This window comes from Aureobasidium subglaciale (genome assembly GCF_000721755.1).
Source record: "Aureobasidium subglaciale EXF-2481 unplaced genomic scaffold scaffold_19, whole genome shotgun sequence".
NCBI lineage: Eukaryota > Fungi > Ascomycota > Dothideomycetes > Dothideales > Saccotheciaceae > Aureobasidium > Aureobasidium subglaciale.
Window position 1 is genome coordinate 232,978 of NW_013566976.1, and position 25,814 is coordinate 258,791.

General features: G+C 51.7%; 7 protein-coding genes across 7 annotated transcripts; 3 read left to right on the forward strand and 4 right to left on the reverse strand.

Moving 5' to 3' along the window:
• Nucleotides 1-2,754: 2,754 nt before the first annotated feature.
• Nucleotides 2,755-4,668, forward strand: AUEXF2481DRAFT_7252 (uncharacterized protein; the record flags this gene model as incomplete). Its single annotated transcript, XM_013485834.1, has 4 exons — nucleotides 2,755-3,284; nucleotides 3,339-3,476; nucleotides 3,529-4,199; nucleotides 4,253-4,668. 4 exons carry the CDS (start codon nucleotides 2,755-2,757, stop codon nucleotides 4,666-4,668), a joined length of 1,755 nt encoding a protein of 584 aa, XP_013341288.1.
• A 4,946-nt stretch (nucleotides 4,669-9,614) lies between these two features.
• AUEXF2481DRAFT_31754 (uncharacterized protein) lies at nucleotides 9,615-14,008 on the forward strand (the record flags this gene model as incomplete). Its single annotated transcript, XM_013485874.1, has 3 exons — nucleotides 9,615-13,307; nucleotides 13,358-13,821; nucleotides 13,876-14,008. 3 exons carry the CDS (start codon nucleotides 9,615-9,617, stop codon nucleotides 14,006-14,008), a joined length of 4,290 nt encoding a protein of 1,429 aa, XP_013341328.1.
• Nucleotides 14,009-16,899: 2,891 nt separating this feature from the next.
• AUEXF2481DRAFT_7254 (uncharacterized protein) lies at nucleotides 16,900-17,335 on the reverse strand (the record flags this gene model as incomplete). The annotated part of the gene is made up of 2 exons (XM_013485835.1): nucleotides 16,900-17,202; nucleotides 17,267-17,335. The coding sequence occupies 2 exons, from the start codon at nucleotides 17,333-17,335 to the stop codon at nucleotides 16,900-16,902; spliced, it is 372 nt and encodes a 123-aa protein (XP_013341289.1).
• Nucleotides 17,336-18,147: 812 nt separating this feature from the next.
• On the reverse strand, nucleotides 18,148-19,410 carry AUEXF2481DRAFT_7255 (uncharacterized protein; the record flags this gene model as incomplete). Its single annotated transcript, XM_013485836.1, has 4 exons — nucleotides 18,148-18,609; nucleotides 18,660-19,082; nucleotides 19,152-19,291; nucleotides 19,347-19,410. 4 exons carry the CDS (start codon nucleotides 19,408-19,410, stop codon nucleotides 18,148-18,150), a joined length of 1,089 nt encoding a protein of 362 aa, XP_013341290.1.
• A 383-nt stretch (nucleotides 19,411-19,793) lies between these two features.
• On the reverse strand, nucleotides 19,794-20,782 carry AUEXF2481DRAFT_364832 (uncharacterized protein). The gene has a single exon (XM_013485999.1). It carries the CDS (start codon nucleotides 20,496-20,498, stop codon nucleotides 19,884-19,886), a length of 615 nt encoding a protein of 204 aa, XP_013341453.1. The 5' UTR covers nucleotides 20,499-20,782; the 3' UTR covers nucleotides 19,794-19,883.
• A 285-nt stretch (nucleotides 20,783-21,067) lies between these two features.
• On the reverse strand, nucleotides 21,068-22,601 carry AUEXF2481DRAFT_31758 (uncharacterized protein; the record flags this gene model as incomplete). Its single annotated transcript, XM_013485875.1, has 2 exons — nucleotides 21,068-22,413; nucleotides 22,460-22,601. The coding sequence occupies 2 exons, from the start codon at nucleotides 22,599-22,601 to the stop codon at nucleotides 21,068-21,070; spliced, it is 1,488 nt and encodes a 495-aa protein (XP_013341329.1).
• Nucleotides 22,602-23,542: 941 nt separating this feature from the next.
• On the forward strand, nucleotides 23,543-25,791 carry AUEXF2481DRAFT_68173 (uncharacterized protein; the record flags this gene model as incomplete). Its single annotated transcript, XM_013485964.1, has 3 exons — nucleotides 23,543-23,633; nucleotides 23,681-23,802; nucleotides 23,983-25,791. 3 exons carry the CDS (start codon nucleotides 23,543-23,545, stop codon nucleotides 25,789-25,791), a joined length of 2,022 nt encoding a protein of 673 aa, XP_013341418.1.
• Between the last annotated feature and the right edge of the window lie 23 nt (nucleotides 25,792-25,814).

A 25,814-nucleotide genomic window follows, 5' to 3' on the forward strand; every position in this document is an offset into this window, starting at 1 on the left:
CCATGGCTGCCCGATTGTGCAGAGCCTCTTTGCTCAATCGACGAGATCAGCCATCGCGCAAGAGCCACTTGCGAACCAAGGGGTGAGTTTTGATGGCTTGGCGAACCGTAAGGCGCTCGATGCGCATGGCGGCTCGCTTAGGGGACCTTGCGCAGATCAAACCGCCGTCTTTCTCTACGCGTATCGGGCCCGAGCAGTCCAACTTCCGCAGGCACGCCGCAGCAACAGGTCCTACTCCATGGGTCGCAAAAGCTTCGAGCACGAGCAACTCGGAAGATAGGCCCAGGAGCTCGAGCAGCAAATCTCTAGCCGCCCACCGTGCCGACGGTAACGCCGCTCGCAAAGGTGATGCCGTCCAACTCGAAACACAAGACACGTCCTGGAGGCCATTTTGGCGACACGGTCATTTGAGGGGTGCCTGACGATTGTACTGGTGAACCGCCTGCACGTGGCGCCGGTTGTGTGAGTAGCCGGAGCGCTCGAGGGCGAACGCTGTTCCCCGTCGACGGCTTGCAAGCTACTCGCCTGAGGCCTGACTCCTGCAATCCTGACAGCCATCTTCTCACACCGGCTCAATCCCCATCACTCGCCCTGGTCGCTGATCATTAGAGATGTGTTCTTGTGGCACCCGCCCGGAAAGCGCCTGGCTCATGATCTGGCGGTGGCTTTCACCTGCCTCTTCGGTTAAGATAACTAAGAAAAGCATCAACGGAGAAGCGCGGAAGTACACGTTCTTGCGCCGCGAAGCAAAAGAAAAGAAATGCAAGCATATCACGGACTAAGAAGGTGAACAAAACACAGGACTTGACTCATTCATGTCTTAGAATCCTTGCTTGACAGCTGCGACAAACGAGAAGTGCCAACCTGCCACGCCCGGAGCGGCCCGCAAGAAGAAGTCGTGTGAAAAACGGTTGATCGATCTTCTGGAAATGCTTCAAAAACAGCGCTTCGGATTGGTCGAGCCAGGCCAGGTCGGCCTTCATGCACACTTCAGGGAAGAGCCGAAGAAGCCAAGTCTAAGCTTCAGACAGCGTCAGACCACAGCGGGGGGACTCATTAGACGAGATGAAGGCCTTCGAAAAGGTGGGTGTCAAGCAGGAGCAATGTCCCTCTTCGAATTACGCGTGTTTGGGCTTCTTTCTAACCGAACATCTTGGGCCGCATCACAGTAGAGAGTCCAGTATTTTGTAGGTGTTTCGCAGGAGATTCGCGGTCGCTCAAATGACTGCTGCGAACCATCGTGGCTGCAGGACACTATTGAAAGAACAGAGGGCATGCGACGTCCACCTCCGTGCACCTGTTGGCGGCAGGACAAGCACACATGTCACTTGACGACTAGTCCCACCACCCCCGCAACCATGCGCCATCCAAGCGCCTCATCCGTGAGTGGTAGCGGCTTGTATCTGCAGCCAACCATTAGCGGTGAACGTGGGAATCATCCTGACAGGGTCCGGTCCCACTACCACAACCTCGATTCACCTCATCGGCAGTTACCACATGTGTTCCTGCCATCTCGGAAAATGCTCTGCACAGCGCATAAAGTTTCCCGGGCATCTTGCTAGTGCACGTCCAGGGCTTTTGGTCAACTGCAACAGGTGGAATAAATCTCCGCACGCTTCACCATTCGCAAGGCTATTTACATGCTGGATATTCCCACCTGAGGCTTTCATCCGAGGTACACGCCAATCCGTATTCCTACCATTGGCTGTGGACCCTTAGTCGAATCCACACAGACACTAGGACGAGCATTGGCTGCCGAGACGCACCGTGCAGAAGCAAGCAGGTGAGCTTGAATCCTTGACATGTTGATGTTGACATGGCCATCGCTGCCCTCATCCCCGTGCGATCACTCTGATGAAGTTACCGTGTAAACTTCTCACCCTGACTCGACCATCTTTCCCATCCTGCAGCCACCCTTATGGTACTTGGGACTTCCGAGTATCAAGAGGCTGGATACCACCTTCTTTGCAACATCGGCTACCAAATTGGTTTTTTGCAACAGCTGCTGACGTCCCACATTCAGAGCCTTGAGTCGTCCATCATCTGATTGTCTCTTCCTTTCGAGATCCTCACTTGCTTGCCCGAGTCAAGTCTTGTGCTTGCGCAACTGCTAATCTATTAGCCTCATCTCCCTTCGTTTAAACCTTCTTGACATCCCCCGTGCGGTGAGCATAGCTCCGCCGAACTGTCGACCAGACCAACCGGCCCACTGCCTTGATCTTCTCGGCCTTGCCGCAACTTTCTCTGTCCTACAGTACAGTACCTCCCACAGTCGTTAGCTGGTCAGTGTTTTGCTACACTCTATCCATACAACACTCTTTATTCAGAAGTTGCGCGTCATCTTTGCGTGCAGTTCCAACAAAGATCGCGCGTCTACTTGATACTACTTTGATATTGAGCGATCGTTCCTTCGTGTCGACTCTCGTCATCCCCACAACCAACTTCGTGGCAGCTTCGAGCTACAGTGGGCCACACCCGCGGTACCCTTATTGCTTCATCAACCTTGCGCTTCTCACCTCTGGCCCCAATCCTCTACATCGAATTAATTTGTCAACCTTCCAAGGATCTGCTCGGCCACCGCTGGACTTCACTGCAGTTATCTTTCCGAAGTCTCGGAATCATTTCAGCAATTCTGTCGAGCTCCACAAACGACGGTAGCTTTCCGGTCTGTCCTCGCGGCTCTCGTCAACCAATCTACGCGACATCAACACAGGTATCGTAACCTGATCGCCTTACACAGACACCTGCAATCAAATGCTTCAAGGAAAGATCATTGGGCCCCTGTCACCACCGAGCTCTCCTCGCATGTCTGGTCAAGACTACAAGCCAGCACTCCCTGGTTGGCAAACGCATCAAGATCACCATCCGTCCTTCGGGCATGGGTATGCAACGGGTCAATACCAGGCACCTCAAGAGCCTGTGGCGAACAGTCATGTATTGAGTGCACCTCAAGGTCCTTCATTGAGGTCGTACAAGACTTCACCATACCCCCTCAACGCTCAATATTCTGCTGGTGGTACTGCCCCAAGCTCATACACACAGCACGCATCATCGGAGGGAAAGACTCAATCCAGTGCCGGACTTGGATCACAAACTCTGGGCGAGTCATTACCTGGCAGTCCGTCATCGCACTTGAGCCCTCACTCACAAGGACTGGACCCTGATGATGAGATTGCGGATGATGATGACCAAGACGCGAGCGGAGATGCCGACGATGGCGAGAATAAGCCTCCAATGACAGCGGCAGAGCTGAGAAACCAAAAGCGCAAGATGAAGCGGTTCAGGTATGGCTTATTCGAGATTACCAGCCACAATACATGAGACTAATACGACTACAGGCTCACTCACAACCAAACGAGATTCCTGATGAGTGAATTCAGTCGTCAAGCTCATCCCGATGCTGCGCATCGCGAGAGGCTCTCAAGAGAGATTCCTGGCTTGAGCCCAAGGCAGGTGCAGGTCTGGTTCCAAAACAGGTGAGCTGAACAGAAACCAATCGAATGGATACGCGAACTGACTGTAGTACAGACGTGCGAAGCTGAAGCGTTTGACAGCTGAGGATCGCGAGAGGATGATGAAATCAAGAGCCCTGCCGGACAACTTCGACATGACTCCCAGTCTTCATAGCAACTATGGCGCAGCTCCTGGAGGTATCACACCTGGCGCATCACCTGCTAGCTACGGTACAGCCCTTCACCAACCTGGCCACATTCGCCCCTTGACCCTCGACACACTTCGCCGGGGAGATTTGGGACCCAACTACATCAGCCCTACTGGAGTCCCTCCCGGCATGACTTCCATGGCATATACTCCACCACATTCGGCAACAGACACGATGTCTCCCGTTTCGAGACCACCTGAAGGCGCGGCTTACGGATATACCCCTCGACCGAACCTGGACAGTCCTCAGAGGGCCATGTTCCCTGGACCTCCTCCGTCATACACCAGCCAATACTCTCAGCCGCCTCGTCTCCCCGTACACGACCGTTTCAGACGCGCAAGCGGAGAGACTGCCACCTCATCTCCATTGAGATCCAGCATGTCTTATGGCAGTTTGAGTGGCGAAAGCTCGCAACACCCCTCCGAGGCGAGAACACCCGGTTTGCAATCTTCTGAAGGCCAGGGATACATTTCGCAACAAGATGCGCAGCGAAACATGCCTCCGCCAAGCGGACCATATGGCTTGGGTCTTCCACCTTGTAAGTTCAGTGTGCGCCTGCAGTCCCAATGCTCTTGCTAATATAGTTGCCAGACGGCTTTCCAAGCTACCAATCAACTGTGCGCCCAGCCCAGGCACCAACCAGCGGCGCTCCAAGCATCGACATGATCAACGCATACCACAGAGACAGCCAACAAGTGCTCAGCCAACACCCATCTTCGTTCCCTGAATATCAGCAATACCACAACCCAACTCCTTACTCTACTCCTCAAATGCCCCACTACGCCAACTTTGGTAATCAATTCGCTCCTCCGCCTTCCGCCTCATACTCGGGTCCTTATATGCAACGTCCCGAGCAACAATCGCAGTCTCAACCCAGCCAAGCGCAGCAATCTGCTGCTCCTGTGGCACCTGGCGCAGCTCAGCGACCTACATACGCAGGACAACGCAGCAATGAGTCTGAAGCCGACCACAGCGATGGTGGCGTGCCCATCACATCATCTTATTAGAGGAACGTTCCCACCAAGAAGGAGCCACTCCAACTGCACGAAAAGTTTGCTCCAGCCCGATTCGCACGAATCGGAAGAACCACCTGTCTACATCATCCTCTCCGTCTCCTTTTGTGTCAATTTTCTCTTGTTCCTTTAGCGGATACTCCCATAACGCATTTTTGTGTGTGTTCAAATCTTGTCAAATCTTCAATTCTTTCGCAGACCAACCTTTCGTACATAGAAAAGAAGGGAGAGGTGTCGCGCTGTATATTTCCTCTTGAGCATCTTCTCCATATTACCGTAGAGCGGTAGAGAAGGGTTCAAATCAAAACTCAAATGTTTATTACTCCATCGTATCATTTCGCCTTCACGTTCATGTACATGCTACTTGGTATTTCATCAATCTGGCATTTTCGCTTTGGACATAAGCATCAATTTGGCATCGGGAGGAGCAGATGGGGCTGGGTAGATCGAAATGATTGTGGACTTTTATCTTTGAATATAGCGATGCAAATGTACATATACAGACGTTCGAGTTCTTCACTCTGCATAGGTAAAGTGTTGCTCCTACGAGCTATCCCATATCCCTCCTACACAACTTGCTGATACAAGGACTATCTCGCCTTAGTCGTACCTCCCCCTCTGGGTTGTCTCCCAAAAAGAAAATAAAAAAAACACCGACTTCCCACCTATCACAGTTCCGCCGATTCTCCTCGAACATTGGACCTATCAAATTAAACCTCAATTTCTAAACAAGCAAGCACACTCCCAAAAATCACAACTGCCGTGACCAAAAGCAGCGAGGCATCTTCTTCCTCCTCCCCCGATCAGGGAAGAGGCCGGTGAAAGCCAGAACCTCACATGCATGCCTCCCTCAACCCTGGAAATCTGCAACACATACAGACCCCTCGTGATCTTGACTCACAAGAAAAGCACCAAGGGGTACTATTTTACCTTTTCGGTCTACCTCATATTAAAACCCACGTAAGCAGCCCTTCATTGAACACAGAAGATCTACAAAAAAAAGAGAGAATGAAAGACTCTCAAAGTGAAAATGTCTGAGATTAAGCGAATGTGCATATAACCAGACCCAAAGACTTGGGAAAGATAGAAAAAGGATCAAGACATTTCAGGTTTCTGGTGATCTTTTTGATGCCAACTATTTCCACCCGAAAGAAGGGGGAGTTCGGGAGAGTGGCTTTTGTGGTGAGGAGTAGCAAGGTTTTGGGAATGCAACATGGGTAGGGTGGATCGCGAAGGGTGTGGGTCAGAGAAGAGTTAAGTGTGTGCAGCGCACTGAAGTCCTCCTTCGACTTCCTGATGACTGTAGTCCTCTTTGTGCACTTTTGCCGTACTTGATAGCCGTTTGATGACAGCTTTCTTGCTTCGACTTTTTGGTGCATGGACACTGGGTATTGCCATGTCGCTCACAGTACCACTTTTAGTGAAAGAGCAGAGACCAGAAAGCATGGATTCCAAGACATCGACTGTGATTTGCACAGAAGCAAGCAAAGAAAACGTGGGTCTCATGTTTTCGTCTACCCTGCCGTGGCACCTGTGGACTACTTGCTGCTACCACTCCCCCGGAGGCGAGAGCTTTGAGACATTGTGGACAAGGTGCAGGGGCGAAGGGAACTCGCCGATGAGGGATGAGGCAGGATCAAGTCTTGGAGCCCGAGGTGGGGCGCCCCGGTGTGTTGCTTGGTTCGGCACGCGTCTCGAAAAAGGGAGGGGCCAGCTCCTGATCTGCCTTTGCTTTGAGTTTGGGGTGTGGGCATATCTGCATGGGTGCTGCATGGATACTTTTTTGCTTCTCTTTCCTTGGCCGGACTGTGTGTGTGTGTGTTTGCGTGTGTGTGCCCGGCGTGCGTGCACCCTTTGCGCGGCCCGTAAGCACCGTGTAAGTGTGCCGATTAGACCGACCCACCGATGTAGACGGCCACGAGTCGAAGAGGAACGCAAAAAGTATGCGTGGCTCAATTCCGCATAAACAATGGTATTGTCCGAAGTAGTGGAATAGGCTGGATCTTCCTTACCGTGATCTGATCCTACAGCTCCGTTATGCGGCTTAAGCTTTCGCGGACTGTCGAAAGTTTGCCTACTTGTGGTTGACCGGTCAGGGCACGGAGAGTCAGTGAGACGGCTGGAAGAAACTTGGCCTAAGGCAGGAGCCAGAGTCCTCGAATAGCAATCACAGCCGATGGCTCACTAACACTGACGAAATGACAGCGAACACGTGCCTCTGACACCTGCAATCGAAAAGATGTCTTACGAATCGAGTGCTGATCCCAGGTGAGCGATTCCATGATTCAAGCTTCTCTTAAACTTGCTCCTCCTTCCAGATCCCGATTGTCCAATCTATGCTTGAGCCAAATCCCGTGGTTGCTATCTGGGAAGACTCACTCAGGTAGCAAATCACATGGCGAGAGTTTGTAATTCGATCTCGACCTACCATTTCGACTCTTCGCTCTTGCTGTTGCTATATTGGGTGTCATTAGTCTTGGCTAGATGCTTTACGGCCCACGGGTCTGTAAGATAGCTAAGGCCCGGCGTAAACTGTTCCGAGAACGAAACCAGAATGTCAACAAGTCACGCGGGCACGCGGGCGTTGCGTGTCTGTATATCGGGAGATCAGGGCGGGAGAGTAACCAGCAAACCTACCACATCGTGTTGCTTGCCTTGAGTCGCTGAGAGCAAGCAAAAGAAGAAACTTTACCAGTCAGCCCTGACCTGAATCGCAGCTCCGTTTGCTGTCTATGCGCACAGAAGCTATGGGCAAAGACGGAAAACAGCGCAAAGCAGACAGGACGACAAGATGAGCTGTTTGCCGTGGCGGCAGAACGACTTGTCGTCGAATTACGCTCGGACAGCAACGGCGGCAGGGCAGGTTACACCAGAACCAGACACTGCTCCAGGCGTTCCTCTAACTCGCCATCTACGGTACGCAAGCGATGTTGACAGTGCGATCTGGATGAGGCGTCAGCTGAGAAAACATTGCTCGAGCGTGCTAGAATTGCGATTTCTGGAATTGGAGGCCTAACATCTGTGCGTTGAAGACCCGTGGTGCGTTTTGCTGTGTCTTGCCTGAACATGCGGTCTGTGGGTGGATGTGGTTGCAGCGTCTCTTTCTCCCGTCTCTGGACTCTCAATGATCCTCTAAGCCTATGCCGAAATTGCAGTGTTTTGGTAATTTTGTTCGGAAGGCGGCGAAAAGGGTACAAGATTGTTAGAGCATGGATATTAGGGCGAGAGATGGGATGATAGCACGTGCTCCTTGCTTTCGACTGGTAGTCCAGGTGAAATGTCGAGTGTAGACATTTCACAGCTCCGGCGCATGTCTGTGCTGGTAGGCCTCTGCAATAATGCCCTGGACTGCGCGACGGCGAGGATGTCCCTGCATGCGATATTCTAGGCTGGTGGTGGCTCGTCTCTCCGTCCAAGAAGTCGACAATCGTCAGCGTCCAAGCCGCGACCGAGCATCCTGCACGCCATACCAAAGGATCATGAGCCGGAAGGGATCTATGTTTTGCAGGTCCTGGAATCGTCTCCCTCACCAGGTCCACTACGGCGATGAGCAGATGAGCACATGGGACGCGGGCTGTCAAACACGCTCAGTTGTGGGAGGGTCACACCAAACGACCGTTTGACGAACAGCTGTTTGACATGCAAGCTTCCGCGGACAAGCGTGCATCAGGTGGAAATGACCGATGTCAACAAAAGCCAGACGACGTTGATCCGAGAACCATTGTCATTGGAAGAACCAGCCCACAATTGTCCGGGTTCTGTTATACGATATCATGAACCGAATATTGCTGGATGAGAGTCAATATACAGTGATGCTCAACAGCGAATCAAAATGGCAGGACGTTCGAGCGCGACTGCGTTCTGGACGATCACATGAAAATCAACGATCAGAGTCAACAACCGAAATCTTGCTTGTGCCTGAACAGAACGCAAATCGCAACATCGATCTCATCGTACTTGATCACTCCCAGGACATAGAAGACGAGCAATAGGTAAAAAGTAGCTCTACGATGCAATGACTACAGCTGCAACTATCAACTATAGAGGAGAGTATCACAATCGTTCAATGCACAATCTCAAGATTCTTTGAGATGATTTTCAGTTGCCACGTTCGACAGGCCGTTGTCAACAGCCACAATAGATGCAAGATTTCTGTCCTTGCAGCTGATTCGTCACAGCCAGATATGATGAATTTTTTGATAGATGCAATCGATGACGGCGGCATGCAGCGACAGACGTATTTGCCATCTCTGTAGGACCAGAAGAGTCAAGTCGGCGGAAGCGGCGAATGAGAAGAGACTTTCGATGACTGGTCACTCCCAGTGTTCACCAGTCCGACAACGTGGAGTAGCTACGGGAGAGAGCCAAGGATGATGCTGACTGGTTGGATGGGGTGAAAAGTGAGGTGAATTGAATTCGCGGAGTCACTCCAAGCTATTGGCGGAGGCAGTAACCTCGATAGATATCCAGAAGCATTCCTTTGTTCTGATAGTCTCATCTTCGCACTCGGGCAATACTTGATACGCTACTCGAAATCGAATCTTTGAAAGAAGAGGCATTGCAGTCTTCTCCATACCCCAATCATCAGCATCAAACGACTGCTTTTCGCTAAGTAGTGTCGTGTGCGGAAAACCTAGTGAGGCTTTTCCCAACCCGAAGCGACAAACGCATTTCTCAAGACGGGGTCAGATTCCAGGGCTAATACTTGATCGTCACCCATAGACGTGTGAGAGTCTTTATTTCATCCGACGAAGACAGCGTGCATTTCCCAAGGGCATCGCAAGCATTTTGTGAACGAGACAGAGAATCAGTTGATAGCGCGTCTTTTCTCCCGCGGCGCACGTCCCCCGTCGAATTTACGGGAGCCAGGCAAAATCTCCAACAACCTTCGTCGTTGACCTCCATCACCCTCGACTGTATAGTCAAACACCGCCAGTCTAATGACCAGCGAAAACCCATCCGCTGCGCAAAACCAGCCCCAGGCAGCTCAATCCACACAGCAAAAAGCTGTGCCGGCGCAGCTTTCATACGCCAGTATCGCCAACAAACCATCGGCCGCCCAGCAGTCGCAGAATGCAAGCAAAGTAAAGACCAACGCCTCCGCCACGTCGTCGTCCAACAAACCATCCAACATGCAGAATGGCGAACATGGCAGAAAGCCCTCGGTCATCATTAGCGCCTCTGGCACCACTGGCCAGATGCCCAACGGCGGTCCTCAGACGCAGAGCTCGAGGCCAAACATCAACTTCGGCTCCATGAATGGCCCCACCGGCTCGCCCGCCATTGCGACCAGCGTTCCTGCCCAGCAGACCACCCCCAATCTCGCTGCCGCAAACCCCAACATCATCTCGCCCTCGCACTCGCCGTCGCCCATTCCTCAGCCCGCCGCCAGTGGTGGCAAGCCTCCGGCCAATCTCCCCGGCCAGAACAATGCCCCCAACTTCGGCAGCTTCGGCGCCGAGAACGCTGAAGTCGGTCCAGACACGATCAAAGTCCACGTAGCACCGCAGCTGACCCACGTCGTACAGAACTCCGCCGCTCCTCTGACTCCCTCCAGTCAGCCTCTCCACATGCGCCGTCCTTCGCAGCAGTCACAACACAGCGACGCCGGTATGCGCGCTAACTTCGTGCCCGGCAATGGCCGTGGTCGCGGCGGTTTCACTCCCGGCAACTACAACCCACACTCGCCCGCCCAGAGCCATCGCCCACTGCCTTACCAAGGTCGCGGTCCTCCCAACATGCCACCCCAGGCTGCTCAATTCCAGCCCGGCGCAAACCTGGCTGGCTCTCCTGGCGGTGCCTACCGTGGCAGAAACGGCAGTCCCGCTATGATGCACGCACAGCCTTTCATGCCCCAGGGTATGCAACACCAGCCTCAGATGCACCCTTACCCTCAACAGCACCTCAACCCTCAGCAGCAAGCCTTGTATGGCATGCAGCCTCCTTACGACGCTTACGGCGGTTACTACCAGCCCTTCTATCCTCAGGGCCAGTACCAGCAAGGCGCTCCTCCCAGCCCCCGTCCCAACAACCCCTACCCTGCCAGCTACGGTGGCCCTCCCGCTCACATGAACGCCCCTTACCACAACCCCATGTCTCGCAGCGGCTCCCAGATCTCAGAGAGACCCAGCTCGAGCGTTGGTCAATCTGCCGCTCCCGCCTCTGGTGCTCCCCAGCCTTCTCCCGCTCCTGGAACTCCCACTCCCACCGCCTCCAACTTCCAGATTCCTACCAAGACTAAGAGCAAGGCTATTGTGATCAAGAACGACAAGGGTGAGGAGATTTCTTTCGACAAGAAGCCATCGCCCGCTCCTCAATCGCCTGCCATTGTCTCCTCCGCACCCACACCTCCTCCTCGCACTCCCAGCGTACAGCACATCCGTACTGAGAGCAAGAGCACGAAGACTGATGCTGAGACCAAGTCTGCATTCCAAGAGCAAGTCAAGCGTCAGCTCGAGGCTCAGCGCGCCAAGGAAGAGGCTGAGAAGAAGGCCGTCCAGGACAAGGAAGATGCCGATAAGAAGGCTACCCAAGACAAGGACGATGCTGAGAAGAAGGCTGCTCAAGACAAGGAGGACGCCGAGAAGAAAATCGCTCAAGACAAGGCAGATGCTGAGAAGAAGGCTGCTCAAGAAAAGGAGGAAGCCGAAGCCAAGGCCAAGAAAGAGCAAGAGGAGGCCGACTCCAAGGCTGCAAAGGACAAGGAAGAGGCCGACAAGAAGGCCGCCGAGGAGGCAACCGCTAAGGACGCTGCTGACAAGGCCCAGTCCGACGAGGATGAGGCCGCCCGTCTCAAGCGTGAAGAAGACGAGCGCATCGAGCGCGAGATCGCCGAGATGGAGGAGGCCGAGCGTCTTGAGGATGAGCGTGAGCGCGCCTTCCAAGAGAAGAGAAACAAGGAGAAGGAGGCTCAGGCCGCAAAGGACAAGGAAGCCGCTGACAAGGCTGACGAGGAGATGAAGCGTCTGGAGCGCGAGGCTGAAGAGCTCGAGCTCAAGAAGGAGAAGGAGCGCGAGGGCGAAGCTTCTGCTGAGAAGACCGACGAGCAGAAAGCCGAGGACGCAAAGCTCTTTGCTTCGCTCAAGAAGCCCACCCTTGGTCCTGGTGCTACCGAAGAGACTTCCGCACCCGCAGAAGCCGCAGAGGCCGCTCCCGCAAAGTCCAAGCCCGCCAACCTCAAGCTCGACACAACCAAGAACATCGAGCCCGCACAACCCACTGCTGGTATGCAGTCGCTCAAGTCTGCCCGTTTCCTCGAGATCAAGAACGACCAGTTCAGCTACCCCGACGGCTTCAAGTCCCCCAACCCAGCACTCAACCAGACTGGCAAGCGTGTTGGCAAGGAGTATGACATGGACTTCTTGCTCCAATTCCAGAGCGTCTTCAAGGAGAAGCCCACTGTTGACTGGGACCTCAGAGTCAAGGAGACCCTTGGTGAGGGCGACAGCTCCGGTCGCCAGAACAGCCGTGGTGGTGCCAGCATGGGTGGCCGCCAACCCTCTAACAGAGGTCCTAGCCAGTTCAGCGCCATGGGCGCCTTCGCCAGTGGCAACACCCGTACCCTCCCCGCCGGCACTACTTCTGCCGATCGCTTCAACGCCTCCTCTGGAAGAGGTGGCCCTATGGGCATGGGACGTGGCGGTGCTTTCCCCGGCCAGGGCTCTCTCAGCCGTACCAACTCTCTTCAGACCATGGCTGGCATGGGTGGCCCTGGCTCGCCTAGAACTAATACTTCGCGCAGAGGAGGTGGCAGCAAGCGTGGTAACCCCTCCCGTCACCACGACAGAGAGGATGCCAACGCTGCCAAGAACATGCCTCTCACTGCTGGTATGGACCTCAAGCCCCTCGAGAAGTCCCAAAGTGGTTGGACTGCTCGCAGTATTGGCGCACCTCCATCCGCCTCTGCGGCACCTGTTGATGGCCAGATGCCTCCGGACATGGTCCAGCGTAAGGTCAAGGCTGCTTTGAACAAGATGACTCCCGAGAACTTTGAGAAGATCTCAGATCAGATCATCGAGATTGCCAACCAATCGAAGAAGGAGACTGACGGCCGCACATTGCGCCAAGTCATTCAGCTTACTTTCGAGAAGGCTTGTGACGAGGCTCACTGGGCTGGTACTTACGCTAAGTTCTGTTCTAAGATGTTGACTAGCATGAGCAACGAAATTGTTGACGAGACAATCCGCGACAGAAGCGGTCAGCCCGTTGTTGGTGGTGGTCTCTTCAGAAAGTACTTGCTTAATCGCTGTCAAGAAGAGTTCGAGCGTGGTTGGGAGGCCAACCTTCCTCCCATGCCCGAAGGCAAGGAGGCTACTCTTTTGTCCGACGAATACTACATTGCTGCCGCTGCCAAGAGAAAGGGTCTTGGTCTTATCCAGTTCATCGGTGAGCTTTACAAGCTCGGCATGCTTACAGTCAAGATTATGCACCAGTGTGTTTTGAGATTGTTGAACTTTGAGGGCCAGCCCGACGAGTCAGCCGTCGAGAATTTGTCCAAGCTTCTCAAGGCTGTTGGTGCTACTATGGACAGCACTGAGCAAGGACACCAGCTTGTCAACGTCTACTACGACCGCGTTGCAAGCATTCTTGACCAACACAAGGACATGCCCAGCAGATCGAGATTCATGCTTATGGTATGATGTTAACTCTTGAACAATATATGACCTTTGCTAACACATTCTAGGACATCATCGATCTCAGAAAGAACAACTGGAGATCGAAGGACAACGACAAGGGTCCCAAGACCATCGAGGAAATTCACGCCGAGGCCGAGGCTGCACAGGCTGCTGCCGAAGTCGAGAGGCAGAGAAACAACAGCAACCGCGGTGGCCATGGTCGTGCCCCCATGGGCCGTGGTGATGCTCGCTCCTTCTCTGGGCATGGCGGTATGCCCCCACCGGATTACCCTCGCAACCAGGTCGGTATGGACGATCTGCGTCGCCTGCAAGCCCGTGGTTCGCAACGTCAAGCCAGTGCTGGTCTTGGTCCCCAACTCGGCCCCAGCTCGCTGTTTAGCAGCTCGCGCAGCGGTAGTGGTCGCAAGGGTCTTGGTCCTCCTAGAGATGGCGAGGGCTCTGGTCCTACATCAAGAGCAGGCACACCCTCGCAACAAAAGAAGGAGGAGACGACACACGTCAACGCTTTCAGGTGAGTAACCTTCTGTGCTTAATCATCCTTGATCATAGCTAACCACATCCGCAGTGCACTTGCCGCCCTTGAGAATCAGGAAGACGTCGGTGCTGATGAAGCATCTCCCCCTTCCAACGCTGGATCACCCTCAGTGTCAAAGGCCATCCCTTCTATTGATGAGGCCGCATCATCCACAGACGCATGAGCGAGAGTCTGATTAATGTCGTCCATCTTCTTCTAATGTCCAAAAATTCCTTTTTTCTCGTCCTTTCTTCAAAAAGATGCCTCCCTTTTTTGCATATGCGTTGTGTCGTCAATGATAAAAGCCAAAAAGGAGCTGTTATCTGCCACACTCCACGACGATCCCAGGAATGCGGAGAACAAAAAGACATGGAGCCCTATTATCGCAACAAAGAGAAGAAGAAGAAGAAAAAGTTGGTGGCGGGGGTGGATTGTTGCGTATGTACGAGTTTTTTTCCGACGTGCACCCAGTCGAGAGAGAGAGATACCCCAAAAGAGCTTCTTCTGTTTTTATCGAAAACCCTTTTCCGCATTTTCCCACTTTATTTCTGGAAAACACAGAACCAGATCGAGACCGTTTCTGTCGCCTGGCTATTTTCCACTTCTTGCTCTTTACTCGCGACAGATATGCAGATCAAGGGCGGATCGAAGAGAGAAAGACTGAGAAGAGGTTGTCGCTTTTTCTCTGTACAAAAAGGACGGTGTTAATGGGTGTTGTCTCCTTTCCTTTCTTTATTGTTTTTCTCTCGGGTTTGCCATGTTTTGGGAGCATTTTCTTTCCAGACCGGTGTTTTTTTAGGCTTTTGTGCAATCAAGAAATATCTCCGTGTTCTACTTTTGTGTGTTTGGTTGTCTTTTGTGATGTGTCTTCTAGTGAAGCGGCTGTAACGAACACTACTTTCCAACCCCCCCCCCCCCCCCCCCCCGGTCCTCATCTTGTTGGTCTGCTCTAATTGGGTATTCTATAATTCTTCCTTCTTGGAGGAGAGAGGATCCTGCTCTTACGAGAATGTGTTCACTCGGGTCTTTGATCATTTCGATGTCGGAGCTGTCTTGTCTGGAGTATCTCTTATGTACTCGATTAAGTATAGGCGACCTTCACAGCTTACATCCCTCCCACTCCTGGAGACAATTCACTCATCTTCGTCTAACTCTCCACCATCGTCGAAACGAGCAAAGTTCTCGTCATGCTCACATCCTGCGTGGCAGGAACGTAGATTCCCAACCACCTTTTTCGACTTTGGTACAATATTCTTTTCGTAGCTAGCTTGGTCTGACAGACTCAATCTGGGATGGGTTCAAAGACATCATTTCTCTCGACAACATATTGTGATTATGGTCTGTGTCGGGTTGAGGATCTCTTAGGGGGGCGATAGCAAGCTCATGTTGGACGTTTGTCGAGTTATTTCCGTGAACATTGAGTCTGGTCTACTGCTGCTCACTCTGTCATTGTAGGTTATATATATCCGCCTTTGATTACCACGCACGCCCTTTCCCCGTTGACTCCTTCGCATACTTGTCTATACCTGAAAACACTCCCCACTACTTTGATCTCCTGCAAGAGTCTCTATGTCTTTATTCTCATCTCATACACCAAACCCTATTCATTTCGCACAGTCCTTGCATATCCACTCTAGTCACGACTCTTGCCATCTATCGTGTCATCACAATCATAACTCATTATACAATGTTAATTGAGAATAGTCTCTATCAGACCAGCCCGGCTGGCGCAATGGTAGCGCGCAAGACTTCTACCCTGATATCTTGAGGCTGTGGGTTCGAGCCCCACGTTGGGCTTTTTCTTTTGCCGCCCATCTCATCTTCCTAACCTTCTCCTTTTTGCCGTGTGAAGCACTCTATATCAAAAGAGGAGTGTGATTTTTTATGTTGAGGTGGAAGGAAGTTGTGTTTTGGTGGTGGATGATTGTGTCAAGATTTGGAAAGGCGTGGTAGGGGGGAACGTTAAAGCCGTGCTTCGATTTAATGATTGATATTTGGAGGGATTGAAAAAAGGGAGGGAGCACTAGCGATTAGAGAGGAGCTCCTTCCATACCATATAAACTGACAAACCTCAAGAGCTTCATGGTCGAACGTCACAGAGATTGAGACTCAGCCAAACACCCCCCCCCCCCCCCCCCAAATCCAACTCGAAAAAGAGAGTTGATCAGGCATTGGAATCGACCAGAGAACACAAAAGATTCTAGTAGGTAAGAGGAGGTATGAAGTCGGATAGAGAGCAGTATATAAGGTCTTGTGACCTTCCTCCGTCCAAGCCAAGTCTTTGTCAAGTTTCGGAAATGTGTAAAGACTGCTTCGCTGCTGTATATCCTTCTGGTTGTGAGAGAGAAGAATATACTGGATCCCAGCATATGCCCATGTCTACAGGGCATCGGTCTTCAAGAAGACCATAAAATCCTAGAGCACGGTCTTGCTCGCGTGTGCATTGGTCTTGCGATGGGCAGAGCCTGGAAGATAGAAGCCTGCATGCAAGAGAGCTTCCGCCTAGATGCCCGAGGTGGACAGAGCTGAATGGTATGGACAAAAGACTTCCACCCGCACGCCCAGAGGAAAGTCCTGCGAGATCGACACTGCGGAGATCTCTAGTCGTGCAAAGGAGATCCGAGAGACCGAGAATTGCTTTCCTTCGAAACACGCCAGAAAGGCATAGAATCCTCTTCGATGATACTATTGTTCATCGAATCAGTGGAAGACACCGGGATTTCAGCCAGGGTAGGAGCGTAAGACAGCGATCTGTGTTTGACTGTGACAGAGTCTAAGAGCGCCTAGATGGATGTGTCAGGGTGGAGGTGATGCAGCGTTGGTCTACATCCAGCGTGATCGAAGAGCGGTACGAGATCGGGATCAGAAGGCGGCGGTCCAGAGGAAGTGACATGTCAGCAGAAAATGACGCCAGGCCTTCGCGGAGTGATGTTGCAAGAAGCCAGGCAAACGAGCAATGGTCAATCTGCGCGGTCGTCGGAAGCGTGGGTCGTCTGTCCAGCAGAAGAAGCACCCAAGGCCACAAGCAGAGACCCGAGCAACAACGTTCACCAGCATCATGGGCAAGACCGTACTTCATCCAGCAACATCACTCTCCTTCTTGACCTCACCTTGCTCTTCCTCATCTTTCTCCTTCACCCAACCCCAAACCGGCACCTCGGCAGCCTTTCCCAAATCCCCGTCTTTCTCATAACTCTCCCTCCCTCTCTTCAGAATCTCCTGCACACCATCACTCAGCCATTCTCTCCTCAGATCCTGGACTCCAATCACAGCTCCAGTGGCAGCTTTCTTTAATCCAGCAAATGCAGCGGGTTTCGAGGTTGCGGGTCGTGTGAGAGGGGAGATGATGGCGGGGATGGTTGTGCGTAGTGCTGTTAGCTGTTTTGCGCTGGTCAGCTGTGCTGTTTGTGAGCGTGAGGGAGTAAGAGCAGAGGGGGTGTACTTGGTCGGTGAGGGCTTCCAGTTTTGCTAGGGCCGCTTCGTATTGTTCTTCTGTCCATTGCTGTTCCATGTTGATTGTGTGATGGGTGTGTGCGACCACGTCCTGGAGTTTGCGACAGTTTGGAAGTGTTTGGTAGAAAGATGGTGATGGTGATTGAAAGGGTTCCAGGGTTCCAGGTTGACCGCATTGATGATCGTGAACTCATGGTCCAAGCGCTGGCGCTTTCACATGTCATGAGGCTGCTTTTGACAGGTACATCGGGTAAAGACTCGATTCATTTCCTGAAGATGCAATCTCCACGCTTAAAGCTGTCTCAAGGCATAGTAATCATATTTACTGAGGAATGCAGTCTCGAAGGCTATCTGCCGTACCCGCGGGCTCTTCCGTTTCAGAACTCGACTGTGCCCTGTTACAGCTTGTTCCTGCCTTGTGTGATGTCAGGAGAGGAAGTGACCATGTCCAACACATATGGATGCCGCCTATATGACGCTTATGAGACCACTTCAAGTAAATCTAGTATATCGAGTGTTTGACGTAAGAAGAGTTAGATGCGATTTCAATCGGTCTGCGATGGTGATACATTTTAGAAAGGAAGAAACGCTGTAATGATTGCATGAACTGAGGCCTCGCCATAATCAATGATCAACGAGGAGAATTGGTTTGTTCTCCTCTGTCTTCGGATAATGGCACTCCAGGTTCATGACGAAGATAAGTGATACTTGGATATTATATGCAGAAAGCAGAGTTGAAGAGCGCTTCTCTTCCATAGCCCAATGCTCGGAGAGGGGCAAGCTTGGTGTCAGCCGCTAGTAGTAAGTACGAATCGTCACGGTTCTCGTGTCGTAATCTGGATCCTATCCGCTGTTGTCATAGTCAGGAACCTATCCTCGGTAGCGACCACCACCACGGCCTCCTCCACCTCTTCTAGAGCCTCCACGCATCACATCATCTGAGTACATACGGCCTTCATCACGGTATCTGGGACGGCGATCATCATAGCGCGGCTCGTTATAGCGTTGCTCGTTGAAACCATATCTTCCATCTTGATAGTTTGATTCGGCGTGACGATTGCCGCCGCGATCGTAGTCTTCGCGGTAGGAAGCTCTACCATCGCGAGATCGTGAGTTGTTGTATGCGGGCTGGGTTGGTGGCTCTTGAGTTGGCAGAGGGCTAGGTTCTGTGGGGAATGCTTGTTCGACCTCCATGACGTCTTCAGTTCCCTGTCCTTGAACAGGTTCGGGCTGGGTCATGATGACAGGAGAAGCGATGCGCGGCGTGGCAGGGCGGATTGATTGTGATGGGCCTCCCTCCTTAAGGTAGACGTACAAGATCCTTCCATCGGCCTATGCTGGGTCAGTGTGTGGCTTGAGCAAGCGCAGAATCAAAGACCAACCTTCTTGCCGTTGAACATGTTGATAACATTGTCGGCGCCAGCCTTGTCCACGAAGAGCATCTCGGCGATGACGGTGGGTGAGGAAGAGACCAGCTTGCAAGCAGACATGTCACCACCGACAGGAGCCATGACGCTCTCAATGTCGGCGGCAGTTGTTCCCGGCGCAAAGTTGCTGGCGACGACGCAATACGGACCAGCGGCTCCACGAATTGTTATTTCGGTCTCGACACTCGCAAAGGATCGTGGCCTGATGTTGAATGAGGCGGGTACGGCCTGTTGTGCTGCTGTCTGGAATGCTGCATCTCTTCTTGTGTCTGCGCCTCCTAGTGATTGACGAGGGTTGTTGCGGTTCTTTTGGTTTCCACGGTTCTGTTGCTGTTGCTGTTTGCCGAGGGTTGGAATGGATGCGGCCGACGACGAACGCTGCTAGACGGTCAGTTCATGTCCGGTTCATAGCTTGCTCCAAGTGCGACGCGCCTTTGTGATGCCGACTCTACTAGCCAGGCTTCCGCCAACCGGCGTTTGCGACTTTCTGTTGGCGTTGTTGTTACTGTTATTCTGGGGAGCGCCCTGGCGACGCTTCTTTCCAAAGATCTCCTGGGCAAGGGATTCGGCCTTGCGCTTTTGACGATCTATGAATGCGACGTCAATTGCGACTTGTGTTGATGGAGCTGCGGAGCTACTCACCTGCCTTGATCATCTCATCGAACGAGACGGCCGACTTCTCCTGTTGCTGCTTATTCTTGGCCATTTCCTATGTCCAGTATGATCGCACCCTGTAAGCGCGACTGTAAACGGGGATTAAGTAAGAGTGGAAGGGAGAGGTTTTTGTAAGAATTCAGAGTTGGACGTGTTGCTGCATGCAAACCGATCTTGCATGTGTCGCGTCCGACTCCAGACTTGACAACCTTCAAACGCTCAGACCCGCATCATCAACCATCCCGCCATCATCATCTTCTTCTCCGACTCTGCCCTCGGCTTCTACCGACACTTCCGACGTTATATTACCATGATTACCTCATCTCACTCATGAAACATATCTGATGTACATGTTGCTTGTAGCTCGTTCGTTCATGTCTATTACATAAGTTCTGGTATACACAAGTCCCCCCCTGACCCCCCGAGCCTGCTCAATGTACCATGGCCAACAGAGTCAGTCGGGTACCGCGCTCTTCGACTCGTTTAGTTGTATTCGTTCTTGTAACTCTGCCTGTCGATTAGGCTCTACCCAGAAGCAGACCTTTTGGTGGAGGAAGTACTTGCTCCAGACCCTTTCCTCGCATGACTGCGTAAACAGCCCAAAGGTTTGACCCGCCGTACTTTGTGCTCATGTTTCTGTGCCTGATCTTTGTCTTTGACAGTAATCCTTTGCTTCTTCGTTCTGACTCCAGCGATCTGCTCTGGGGGAGCATCCTCATCGTCAGAATCGTAAACGGCCGAAGCAGCAGAAGCATCCTCTGCCTTCACAGCAACACCTTTCGTACCAACAACCTCGTCCTTCTCCGCCGGTATCAAACTATCCTTCCTCTCTTTCCTCTGCTCACAAGGCATCCATTGCTCGGTCTGGGCCTTGTCTTTCTCTCGCTTTTGTTGTTGCTCTGCATCGTATGCTTGCATCATTACTCTCTCCTTCCACGCGAGATCCTCTAACATTTGCCACCATTTCTCTCGTCGAGCGCTGAGATGTAGTGTAGTTGAGCCAAAGGGGCATGGGACACCATAAGGGGGACACTGTCGGTAGGGACTTGTAATGTTGAGTTTTTCCGTCATGAAAGCTACCATGTCGAGTTCCAGTTCTGATGGCCGAAAGGGCTCTCGTGTTGGGAATGTGTAGGTCATTTAAGGAGGGTTGTGTGATTGGTCGCGTGACTTCTGCACAGATGTGATATGTGCTCTGATGGCTTGCTAGTGAGCTGATTTTGAAGTATTGCTCGAGGCTTGGAGGAAGTCTTTGCTGTAAAGATGTTGATGTGTCGAAGGAGAGGGGAGGAAAGAAAGAAGGGAAGACAGAATGCAGTCCCAACACCATGCAGAAGAAGCACTCATCTATCTATCGCCTCCATGACTGCTTGCTTAAGCGAAGCGTGAGTTCGAGTCACTCGTCAGGATGACATACTATCCTCGTGGTAAACACATGGTAAACCCAAGAATCTACCACTCATCGCGCTCGTTCTCGCTCAAGCTTCCAGGAAGCACATGCTGTTTCAGGAATAACTCCGAAAGGGTCCAAGAGTCAAGACAAGAGTCAAGAAATTGTTAAAAGCGTGAATTGTTCGATACTTGATTTTAGCCGCTCTGATAGACGGCTTTTGTACAGGTGACATGTATGTTAGACAGAATAAAGTCTGACATGACATTGCCAACTACAAGTAGAAGACGTTGCGCTGGCTTCCTTTTGCGCATTCGCCTCAAGCAGTCTCGGCTCGGAGATTCTCAATGACTTGTCCCACTTGGAGGACCAGTTCATCATCTCCAAATTGTCCAATCACCTGTATGCCGACAGAATCAATATCCACAGCTTCCTTTGCACCTCCTCCCAGCTTGACGGGTACACTCAGAGCAGGTAGTCCTGCCAGACTTGCAGGTACTGTCAAAACATCATTCATATACATCTCGACTGGGCTCAGCTTCTCAACTTCTGCCAGCGTCGGTGGTAAAGTCGGAGCCGTGGGTGCGATCAGAACATCGACATTGGCTGTATCACTTGATCGTTCAGTCCGCGTGTCTAGCAGAGGATTTTGAAGGGCAAAGACATTGTCAAAGTCGCTTTGCACCAGTCTACGCACTCGTTGTGCCTGCACGAAGTAGTTGTCCATGGCCTCTGAGCTCAGCGTGTATGCACCAAGAAGTATGCGTCTTTGTACTTCTGGCCCGAATCCTTCTCCTCTGGTAGTGGCGAATAAAGGCAAGTTCTCCTTGGGATTGGCATCAGGTCCAGATGTGCGATGACCATAGCGAACACCATCATACTTGGCAAGGTTGGATGAAGCCTCTGCGGGAGCGAGAACGTAGTAAGCCGAAAGCGCTTGATGTGTCGAGGGAAGTGAGACTGCATGGAGAGAGTGTCCAGCATCCTGTAGAGATTGCAGTAGTCGAGACCAGGTTGTTCGGACCTCTGGTGACAACGACTCAGTATTGTAGTCTAGTGGTATGCCGATGCGAAGTCTTCTGTTTTCAGTCCATGCAGTCGTTTGACCTGCGATCCGATCACGGACTGTTTTCGACAAGCTGGTAGGATCCATGTGGTCGAATTGGTCGAGCGCCTTGAAGATAATACGGGCATCTCCGACGTTTTGAGTCAAGGTACCGACGGTATCCAGCGAGTTGGCGTATGCAATAACGCCCCATCGACTCAGACGGCCGTAGCTTGGCTTGAAACCAACAGTTCCAGTATATGCTGCGGGCAGTCTGACCGATCCTCCAGTATCTGTACCCAATGCAGCCCATGCCTGACCTGTTGCGACTGCTACTGCACTGCCACCACTGCTTCCTCCGGCCGACAGCGGTTGTCCCTCACGCTTGAACGGACTTTGCGTAGCCGATGTGAATGTCGGTCGAGTATGTGATCCCATTCCAAACTCATCCAGATTGGTCTTTCCGCAGATCAGTGCGCCAGCCGAAATGAGTTTGTCGACGACGGTCGCATTGTATGGAGATTTGTATTCGTCAAGTATCTTCGAAGATGCCGTGGTCGGATAATCTTTTGTGACGATGTTGTCCTTGACGGCAATCGTTCTTCCGACAAGTGCTGAGTCTGCTTACATCAGTCCATGTTCTCAAGACCTGAAAGATGGGCCTACCATTGAATTTATTGCTGTCGTCTATCGTACTAGCAGCATCTTGTAGTTGTGTGGCACTGGCTCGGGTGACGAAAGCGTTCAGCCCGGCGTACTGTGCCTGTCTTTCAAGGCATTGCTGCACTCTTTGAAAAGCCTTGCTCATGTCTCATGTTCCTCGAGGGAAGTGTCGAGGCGTTTATCACGGTGATCTCGGAGGTTCAACGCGGCCACGGATTTAATCTTTGATGGTGCCAATCTCCGTATCCCATGCGCACAATCGCGAACTGGAGAATTTATTAGACAATGTATATATATTGATCTTTGGGGAGCACAAGTATCATCAATGCCTCTTTAGCTCAGTTGGTAGAGCGCGGCACTAGTAATGCCGAGGTCACCGGTTCGACTCCGTTAGGAGGCAGCATTGTTTTGCTGGCTTGTTATCATCACATGCCTCCTGATGTCTGGCTCATGTCAACTGGAGTGTTGTTGGCGAGTAAAAATGAAGCCTAAACGGACTTGTGCACATATGTTGGCGGAGGGAAATATTGTTTTGGCTGATTCGCACACAATGCCGAGCTCGTCCGGGAGTCTCTGCGACTCACAGTGCAACAACGTCCTGTTGAGATAAACAACGAGGACTGCACCCTGACACCAACATTCTTGTTTCTAAACATTCATGTTCCAAGAGTCGAAGTCAGGCTCGAGGCCGTGGTGTGCTTCGAGCCTGCGGGGTTCCACTTGTACAATAGACTCCATCACTCTACTTGAGGTCGATTCAACGTCAGCTGCGTCGCAATGCGCATGGCTTGGTAGCATCCAGTAACTACGACCAGGTTAGAGTGAGCTACGATTCTGTAGAATGTCTCTTGTCAATCACCACAACCAAGTTTCGGAACCTCGTATACAATGGCAACAAAGCATGTGTCTTTGAGGCTCAACAAACCCGTTAGTAACTCAGGAGTACTAAGGTTTAGTCCGAGAAGCCTATATCTCATTGTTTCTTTGACTATGTTTCTCGGCCTTCGAGTATTCTGCAGTATTTCTGTATCGCAGGAACCGAATATGCCTAGATTGTTCGACTGGGTTATTGGTATATTGTTACCGATGGGTATTGCTTCTTCATCCGTTGCATTCGAATATGCGCCTATACAGCCCCCTTCGTATCCCCTGGCCGTCCGGAATCCCTATTTATCGAGTACATGCAATTTTCAACTTTCGAGAGGTATCGCTGATAGTTTGTAGCATGGTTACCTGGAGACCAGGTCGCAAAGCTACCGTCATGTCAGCCTCAATTCTGGTTCGGCAATAACCTTGGATGGTCGGTGATGGCCAATGTCGATAAGCAGACATATAACTTATTTGGTGTAAGTACATCAATGACACCAATGAACAGCTGCCGGATAGGGTTCCAAGATGAGCTCTATGGCCAATCCTAGCATTCGCATTGCAAAGTCTCACCTAGTGTCTGGGATTCTCTCTGGAACGCTTCATCTCATGGGAGTATATGACAACAAAGCAATGGCTAACCTGATTCTTACACCCAGGTGACAAATCCGGCTGCAAGCACGAAGTCTGCTGTCGTTACCAACGCAAGCTTCACATCAACCCACTCGGTCTTCACAGTGACTGCAGGTCATATCGAGTTCACATTAGACTTCTTCTCCCCAGTGTCGCCGCAGAACTACGTAAGGCAATCTCTTCCCTTCTCATATCTGTCTGTAACTACGACACCAAAGGACGGAAAAGCACATGATGTCGACATATACTCAGACATTGATGAATTCTGGACTGGCGACAAAGCTAAATCGTGCTCGAGCTCGGTTATAAACGGAACACATTTGTATGAGTTTGGTGCTGATGGACCCACGTTTTCGCAATCGAAGTCTGAGATCGCACTCTGGGCCAAAGTTGTCTTCGCAGCTCATCAGGAGACTTACTCTATTTCTTCGACTTCTGGATCTGCTAAGGTCTCACGAGCACAGTTCCAAGCCACTGGGAATGTGACTAGCTCGGGTGCAGGCTCAGATGATTGCAAGGTTGGTGGGTCATATGGCTTTGCATACAGACTTGGTCAGGTCCAACAATCAACCACTGTCAGATATGCTGTTGGTGTTGTGCGGGAAGAAGCTGTCAACTATCTTGATGCGCCTCAGACCCACTACTACAGAAGTGTGTATCCGGATACACCGAGCGCAGTAAGCCATTTCTTTGACGACTATGATGCTGCATACAACGAATCACTGGCACTGGACTCTTCGATAGAGACGACAGCTAGCTCTCTGGTCGGCACGAACTATTCCGACATCCTGGCTCTCTCAACCAGACAAGTAATGGGTGGTATCGACCTCACCATACCCGCGGACACGTTGGACACCACCGAGTTACGAGCTTTCATCAAGGAGATCTCCTCGGATGGCAATATGAACACCGTGGACATCATATTCCCCACGTTCCCATTCTTCTACGTCTATGCACCCGAATACATAAAGCTCCTTCTTGATCCAGTCCTGGAATATCTCGCATCAGGCTGCTACCCAAACCCCTGGGTCGTCCACGACATTGGTGCGAACTACCCAAATGCGACTGGCCATGATGCAGGGAAAGACGAACGAATGCCGATCGAAGAAACCGGAAATCTGTTTATTCTCATCGATGCTTATGAAAAGGCAACAGGAGATAAGACATGGGCAGCACAATATTCAGATCTTTGGCCTGGATATGCAGAATATCTCGCCCATAACGGGCTATACCCAGAACATCAACTCAGCACCACAGATGGCTTGGGCGCTTTTACCAATATGACGAGTTTAGCCATCAAAGCCGCTGTAGGACTTTCTGCTTATGCTTCCATCTCCGGACAGAAAGAATACACGGAGCTAGCTCAACAGTTCGCAACTACGATTCTTACTCCTGGCGTGGGAATCGCAAAGAATGACAAGACCAAGCAGAGTTATCTGGATCTGACTTATGGGGCGAAGAACTGGTATCTGACCTTCAACCTCTTTCCGCAGGCTCTGTTGAATCTCACTGCTTTTCCTTCTTCCCTCTTTACCTCTCAATCCTCCTTTTATCCTACCATACGCAGCCCCTCGGGTGTTGCCATCTCCTCAACAGCGGCATGGGGCAAGACCGATTGGGACGTTTGGGTTGCGGCTACTAGCGAAGAGGCTACAAGAAACATGTTTGTGGATGATATCTGGGCGTATATCAGTAACAAGAAGAACACACTGCCCTTCAGTGATAGATACTTTGTCAAGGGTACGAAGGAGGGATTAGGAGAGTTCAGAGCTCGACCCACTGTGGGTGCTCATTGGGCAATCTGGGCTTTGGCTTTGGGGCCGAATTCTGGGTAAATTCTTTTTGGAAATTGGATTTT